Raw genomic sequence first — 7749 nt, 5'->3', positions numbered from 1 at the left:
TAGAAACTCTCCTGAGTTGGGTCAAAGGAGGTAAATTTCAAGACACACAATAATGATTGAAGTAAATCAAAAGAGACAAAAGGGAATCATATTTAAAAACTGCATAATTATAGTTTCAATCTCAGACTGAAATAATGGAGTAGGGGGTGTTGTGTTAACTGAACTCTTCCAACTAAGATTGAAACAAATGATAGATTTGGATAGACTGTTTTGTACAATCTATTATTTTGTTTTGTGAGTTTCTTTAGCAATTTATAGCCTGAATACGGAAAGTATACCTGAATCTACGCCAAACTGTATTCAGATATATTGCTGTCAATAAAATACACCAAAGAAGAAGGCATAAAGTATAAACATAAAGCATGACATTGTTACCTTTGAAGAGCTTGTGCTTCAGGGCTTTACGGGAAGTGAATCTATAAAGTAGTTTTTGTCAAATGGTTGATTAAATATATCTGTGAAACTACAACAAGTGGATTGGAACCACTTTGGAAATGTTTAAATATGTTGTTTGGAAAACATCAATTTAGGGAGAAAAAGAAAACCTATATTTTGGACCTGCTTCTGGGCTAACATCCATGCCAGATTGTGGGTTGTCCAGAGTTGTGTTTTATGACAGATATGATGTTGGTTATGACCACATGATAACCGAGCACATTACCTGCTTGGCTCACAGCTCCCTCTGACAATAAAATTATGACTCAAATTGTTTAAAAAGCTGCAAAACAAGTTTTGCTTTTAATTCTACAGAAAAGGGAAGTGGGTTAGCAATATGTTTACATGACAAATATGAAATATTGAAAGATGAAAACATGATGATGGAGATGCAATGTATGAACTAAAATACATTGTTCACACAATACAATGTATTAATAATAAATTGTTTATATTGTTCAATACAATACAATCTGAGGTAGAGGAGTACTTTCTGGCTATTCAGCATTTAATACAGTTTTTTAAAAGTTGTATATTAATCTGCTTCTAAAGCTGATATCAATGTTCTTGTGAGCGTCACAGTCCCAACCAAATTAAATACCGTACCAACGTCAATCTGCAGGTACTCTGTGATCTTGTTTCGCCACAGGAGCCTCTCTTTTATCTTTTCCCTTTGACCAGCACTGTGGACTCTTTGTGTTAACAAGGATTTCTCTGAAGTGACAAAGCTAAATATTCTCTTAAAAAGAATGATGTATGCTACAATACCCTGATTTCAAAGGACAAACAGTCAGGACAGTCTTTGTCAGAGCAGCCTCAACAATGGCGACGGTTGCAGGAGTTTGTCTGTAATTACAAATTACAAAGAAACATTGAAACAAAACAGTATAAGACACCAAAAACTTTGGGGAGATGTGCATGTTCATTAGTGAGAGACCACCTGACATTGCAATCCAATGAATAAACATTATGAATCAACCACTGAATTTGGCTTTGAATTTAATAAGTTTGCAAACAGATTATATTTAACTTAAGACTAAATTTGTTTTCTGACTTCTTCCCAAAATGAAGATATGTTCTTTTCTACATATGGAACTCTGTTATCAGAAGACAAGTTGTATTACTTGTGATGTTTCTTCAGCTGTTCAGCTGTTAATGTAACTCTCTACTGCTTATAACTTCAAAATACACTTGTTCAGAATATAAACTGTTTTAACAGTTTACAAACAGCAAGCTAATTAATAACTTATATTGAAACAGAAATTTTTAGCTGTCATTTTGCCTATCTGCTAGTCACTGTGTGTTAATTCATTGACTTGTGATTCAACAACTGGGTGGTTTTCTGGTCTCTTCTGCTCTCTGGTGGCTGTTTCAGGTAATTTGACTTCCAAAGTTGGGTGTTGGAGAGGAAATAAAACAAACTGGCACACTATAACTCATTTTTGTGACTTTTTGCTTTTATTGGTTTATTTTTTTGTCTGTATCGATTCTAGACAGACAAATTAATCTCTGTTTATAGTAAACAATGAGTATAAACAAACTTGATAAGCTAAAAGGAATCAAACAAGAGCAATTCATGACTTCGTGAATAATCTTACAGCAGAGATGTTCAACTTGTTTGCTTCTTCATCATTCTGCTTTTTTATTATTATTATTTAAATCAGTGATGATTTGGCAATAGTGCGAATTCCAGAACGTGAACGCATCGCGAACTGATTCGAATATGAGTCGGAACGCAAAAGTTCCACTAGTTGGCGCTCATCTGAGCCCTCAAATGATGGATTTGCTTCAGTTCGTTCACTTAAAATGATTCGTTCATTCGAAGATGTCGTTCATGAACGACACATTACCGCTTTTGATTCTTTCTAAGTGTCAGAACTCTCACCGAGGCAGCAGCAGTCACTGAGATTCACTCAGACCTGGAAAAGGATATAAGACCATTATTAAAACATCATGGACTGTGAGTAGCTACTAAATGTGGGCAGAACTTTGTAAAATCATAAACTGAATTTCAATAGGTTCTATTTTAATTTGTATTGCATTCAATAAACGCTGAGTTTACATAATTTTAAATCCAATGTATTGGTTTGAAAAGGATTGTCTGTAAATTTAAATTGAATTTAATATTTTCAAACTGAATTGATTTAGCAGAAACAAAATTTGCCACTGTTTAAATTGACTTTAGTGGAGGGTGTTTTATTTAATGGCGTTATTGATATTGCGTTGCGTTTTTTATAAAACTAAATTGTTGTCAGGACCTTGGACCTTGGACCTTTGATCTTAAGGAGTTGTATCCTAGTTATTTAAAGGCTGAATGAATGAATTTGCTTTGAAACTGCATTTCATGCTAGTAAAAGTTTAGCTCTCAAATACTTTCAGTTTCTCTTCTCACCATTAAATTTCAGTTGGACATTTCAATAGATGTGAGCAGGTGCCCCTTAATAAAACTCATTTATTATAAGAGAAAGCGTCATGTCGTTAAGTTAACATTTATCAGCTACAGTTAACATAAGATTTACTTTTAGGCTATCTTTTGTTTATAGTAGCTTCTTCCTGGACAGGTAATTACTGACCGGAGCGTCAAGCCGCAGACCGCTGCTCATTCGACATGAAGAATAACACAAGTTGATCTGCGCCCCGCTGCAGCCCAAGCATCGGTTCGCTTTGATAAGACATATTTCGGTCAATCTGCGTCTGATTACTCTGTGGCTTGATGTCTGACCCAAAACATTGATTTTAAGTACTGAAATTGAATGGTGAGAACAGAAACTGAAAACTGAATTTTCACAAAGACAAAATTTCAAAGCAAATTAATTCAGTTTAAATTCCGACAATAATTTCCTAAACAGTACATTGGACCTCCAATTATGGTGATTCAGATTACGTTTTTTTCATTTCTTCAAGTCGAGCAATTCATATGGGAAAACTTCAAAATTCAGGTTCTGCCCATATGCAGGGGCGCGGTATAGGGGTGGAAAGTGATGACAATTCTACGGGCCCTGACCAACAGGGGGCCCTCCACAATTTATTTATTTATTTATTTATTTATTGCTCATGTAAATAAACCTATCAGTTACAAAATTAATCATATTGTGTTTTCGAGGATTGTTTGTAGCAGTTAAAAATTAATGTTCCCACTTCCAGACCAAAAAAACACACATCTATATTTGCCCTGGGCCCCCTGCGTTAAATGGTTCGTTCCTGCTTGGTGCGCTTGATGCTGCACCGTCAGCACTAGTCAGCAGAACATAAGAATGACTGTGGCAGCAATGCTGCTAAGAAAAATTATAAAATCATTATATTATTATCATTATTATCTGTCTTATAACAAACTGCTACGACATCGTGACAGCTTTAACAAATATGGGGAAAATATATTTTTTATTAAAGTTATGTGTTGCAGCTTGAATAAAATGCAACTACATAACATTTTTTGAGAAGTCTGGATTGCTCTATGTGTATTTTGCACGTTGTCTGTGACTGTTGCTCATGGGGAGAGACATTTCAGTAATCTAAAACTAATAGAAAAAAATTTAACCAACCTACTTGCATATGCGCACTGTTGGATGTAAAATTCATGAGCAGTAAATATTGTGCTAGTATCAGTATTGAACCAAAGAAAGCAAGTTGCAAGTCTTTAAAATTGTGATGCTTTTTAAGGGTCAAAGAGACTCAAAAAAATTGTAACAACAGCTCCACATGGGGGGCCCAATCAAATTTTTTTGTCAGGGGGCCCAAGATTCCTGGCTGCGCCCCTGCCCATAGGTACTACTTTTTAAATGAGTCTTTATGAGATTGACAGAGAATCAAACATTGTTTAATCAGTTTTCTAATTTAGGATATTCTATCAGGGTTCACTTATTTAACAGCTTTGTTAAACTGTAAAATATATTCCTGACAAAACTTATTTGTGGTACTAATTCAATGTTCTTTTGTCAATATTTTTGTGCAGTTTATTAACCTTATTTTGGTTTTAAAGCTCTCAAATGTAGCCCAATGAGCTTGAAACCTTTGATGAGCTAATCACTCATTTAAACACGGAATGAGTGTATATGCAACTGTCAATAAAACCAGGTACAGTCATGTGGCACAAAATACTTGTAAAGCAGTCAATAACAGCAAAATATATTTTATAATATTATGTAGTTTGTCTTCACTCCTCCACTCTCAATGTCACGTCCTATTCATCCTCACTCACCTATTATTCCCAGTCAAAACTCTCATGTTTGATTGTTTCCAGTTAAATTCTTGGAAGTACTAAAGCCGTTCTGTGCGGTGCTACCACAGATCCAGAAACCTAAGCAAAAGGTAAATATTTTTCATTTATGGTGTTATTATTTTCATTTTATTGAATTACTTTTTATCTTGGTTTATGCAGCTTCCTCTTTTTGTAATTCCTGACAACATGTGACCAACAGATTCCATTCAGAGAAAAGTTGCAATGGACGGCAATTACTGTCTTCATCTTTCTTGTGTTACCAGGTGAGAAAAAAATGCAGTCGATATTTAATACTTTACATAGAATGTCACAAATGGCTGTTGTTGTTGTTATTATTACTAAATCTATGATTCTAAAAAAAGCCAGGTAAGTATTTATGTAATTACTGATATTAATAATTTACAAACTACTTTTTTATGTAAATATGTTAGTAAATATGCTAGTCGACAACATGAGAGCTCCCCTAAATCCAGTTTATTTTAAAAACCATCTTTTTCTTAGATTGTGCTATTTTTTTTTTTCAAAAATGGTTATTAAATTAAAATATCTATATACAAATTTATTTTTACCATGCCAAATATGGCATTTATTGAATGTCGTATAAAATATTAAAAATGATTCCCCATTTGTTTGGTGATAGATTCTGATTTCTTCTTGGATGGAGGTCATGAATAGTTTTAACTCTTGTGTTTAGAAATGGGGTCCAACCGACCCCACACATGTAAAACTTGTATAATTCGCCACAGTCCTCTACATTTACCTCAATCCTTGACACACAAGGGTTAAAAAATAAATATATTTTAAACTTTATCTGCTAACTAATTCAATGTTTCTCATGAACTCTGTTGTTTCAGATTCCCCCTTATGGCATAAAGTCCTTAAACGTTGTAGAGGGAGTTTTTCTGGGTTCGAAAAGTGGTATCCATCCAACATATGCTAAGCAAAATCAAACACAAAACTAAAGTCCTTTTGACATGAGCTAACGGATCTATCTTCATCTAGGTACTCTGATGGAGCTGGGTATCTCACCTATTTTCACCTCACGACTGTTAATGCAGCTGCTGGCTGGAGCTAAGATCATTGAAGTTTTGGACACCCCAAAGGATAGAGCGCTCTTTAACGGAGCTCAGAAATGTATGAAACACTGACCTGGCTGTGATCTAAAAAATTTAATTTGAATTTTGGGTTGTTTAATGTTTTATTGTTTTCAGTATTTGGGATTATCATCACCTTTGGCCAGGCCATTGTTCATGTGATGACTGGCATGTATGGAGATCCATCAGAGATGGGTGCATCGTTCTGTTTGCTCCTCATCATTCAGGTAAGAATGACAAAAAGTTTGTCTAGGCTGACTAAAGCATTTGAAAAAATAATGTGCATATGAGTTGTATCAGGCTGTCACTTGCATGTTGACTAACATTGACTTACTCTCTGCCGAATACAAACCTCATGCCTTCAGACCGCTAAACTCCCAAAACTGGTTGTATTTCTTTGCAGCTATTTGTAACCGGGCTGATTGTGCTGTTCCTGGATGAATTGGTCCAAAAGGGCTATGGTCTCGGTTCAGGAATCATTCTGTTCATTATCACCATCTTCTGTGAGACCATCGTGTGGAAGGCTTTTAGTCCCACCACTGTGAACACAGGAAATAGTAAACAACCACACATCACTGTTCCTAATGTATTAAATATGCCTGTTTAGCTTTTCTGAAACCTGTTTTTCTTTTTCTAGAATATAACAAATATTTATTTTTGTAATTTTATGGTTCAGACACAGAATATGAGGGAGCAGTCATCGCTCTTTTTCATCTTCTTGCCACAAAGCCTGACAAACTGGATGCTCTCAACGAGGCCTTCTTCAGGCAGAACCTCCCCAACCTCATGAACCTCATTGCTACAGTATTTGTCTTTGCCGTAGCTATATATTTTCAGGTGTGTTGCTTTCCATCTGTTTGTGTGATTGATTCTAAATTTGAAATATAACGTCATCTAAAACAATAATCTGATCTTCTCACAGGGATTCAGAGTCGATTTGCCCATCGAATCTTCTCGCTACTGTGACCAACATTACACATACTCCATCAAGCTTTTCAATACCTTCAACATTCCCATCATCCTGCTGTCTGCTTTGGTCTCCAACCTGTATGTTATCTCCCACATGCTTTCCACACGCTTCAGTGGGAATTTCGTAGTTAATCTGCTTGGAACGTGGTCTGTAAGTTCACCTGTATTTATGCTCTTTAATTAAGTTCATTTTAAAGCACTGAACCTTTCTTTAATATACCTAGGTCTTTAACATTGCTCTAAATTTCATAGTCCTTACTATTCTAGTTGTTCTCGACCACATATTGGAAATTAACATGTAACAGGATAGTCACTGTAATATGAGGATCTATTATTATTTTAAATAAAAGTTCAATTCAGAATTTTCAGGTGTTAAGCAAACATTGGTTCCATCTTTCTACTGAAGTTTGATGTCCAAATTTGGCCCAACTTGGCGGCCAAGGCATCGTTAAGGTGCTGGGTGGTTTACACCAGCAACCATCATAAATGTTTTTCCAGTGATTTTCTAGTTGAATACAGAAATTAAGATAAAAGTTTAAGTCTAGTTTTTCCTCTGCCATATATTGGAAATTAACATGAAACAGGATCATCACTGTAATGTGAGAATCTATTATTATTTTAACTAAAAGTTCAATTCAGGATTTCCAGGTGACTCATTTCTTACCTCAGTCTGTTTGCATGGTAGCTACTGGAAAACTAATCAACAGTTTAGGTTTCCAAACTCAAGACAGTGAAAGTAAAATGTCTACACCTGAGACGATGAAAAATAAATTAAGCCCAACCATAAAATGTATTTGCATCACTCTTTGTGAATCAAATTTGTAGTAAGCATTTATTTCATAAAGTTCTAGATGTCTGAACATTTTTCTTTAATAAAATATTCTTCACCTGTTCATGATTACAGAACACAACATCAGGTTCTCCAGCCCGTGTTTATCCTGTTGGAGGACTTTGCTACTACTTCTATCCACCAGAGTCTTTTTTTTCAGTCCAGGCTCTAATTTACATCTTTTTCATGCTCGGCTCATGTGC

At 35.1% G+C, this 7749-nt stretch overlaps 2 protein-coding genes across 2 annotated transcripts in view; both read left to right on the top strand.

The window, feature by feature from the left end:
- Positions 1 to 2290: 2290 nt before the first annotated feature.
- Positions 2291 to 5782, top strand: LOC106958415 (protein transport protein Sec61 subunit alpha isoform 2-like). The gene is made up of 5 exons (XM_015050300.1): positions 2291 to 2395; positions 4676 to 4743; positions 4854 to 4917; positions 5509 to 5572; positions 5657 to 5782. The coding sequence occupies exons 1-5, from the start codon at positions 2389 to 2391 to the stop codon at positions 5727 to 5729; spliced, it is 276 nt and encodes a 91-aa protein (XP_014905786.1). The 5' UTR covers positions 2291 to 2388; the 3' UTR covers positions 5730 to 5782.
- Positions 5783 to 5891: 109 nt separating this feature from the next.
- The window catches only part of LOC106958417 (protein transport protein Sec61 subunit alpha-like 1), a 6815-nt gene continuing 4957 nt past the window's right edge, over positions 5892 to 7749 (top strand). The window contains exons 1-4 of the mRNA XM_015050301.1: positions 5892 to 5975; positions 6152 to 6305; positions 6425 to 6585; positions 6671 to 6868. Coding sequence (XP_014905787.1) covers positions 5910 to 5975; positions 6152 to 6305; positions 6425 to 6585; positions 6671 to 6868 — 579 coding nt within the window. The 5' untranslated portion in view covers positions 5892 to 5909. The remainder of the gene's footprint in view (positions 5976 to 6151; positions 6306 to 6424; positions 6586 to 6670; positions 6869 to 7749) is intronic.

The sequence above is a fragment of the Poecilia latipinna genome, unplaced genomic scaffold (genome assembly GCF_001443285.1).
Source record: "Poecilia latipinna isolate Pla-1442-1.1 unplaced genomic scaffold, P_latipinna-1.0 Scaffold984, whole genome shotgun sequence".
Lineage (NCBI taxonomy): Eukaryota > Metazoa > Chordata > Actinopteri > Cyprinodontiformes > Poeciliidae > Poecilia > Poecilia latipinna.
The sequence above is the reverse complement of the archived record's forward strand: the minus strand, read 5'-3'. Positions and strand labels throughout refer to the sequence as shown.

Bases quoted from the DNA above. Each gene is read 5' to 3' on its own strand.
- LOC106958415 (XM_015050300.1), top strand. The intron at 4,744-4,853 runs GTAAATATTTTT...TGTGACCAACAG, and splicing joins TCCAGAAACCTAAGCAAAAG to ATTCCATTCAGAGAAAAGTT. The intron at 4,918-5,508 runs GTGAGAAAAAAA...CTGTTGTTTCAG, and splicing joins CATCTTTCTTGTGTTACCAG to ATTCCCCCTTATGGCATAAA.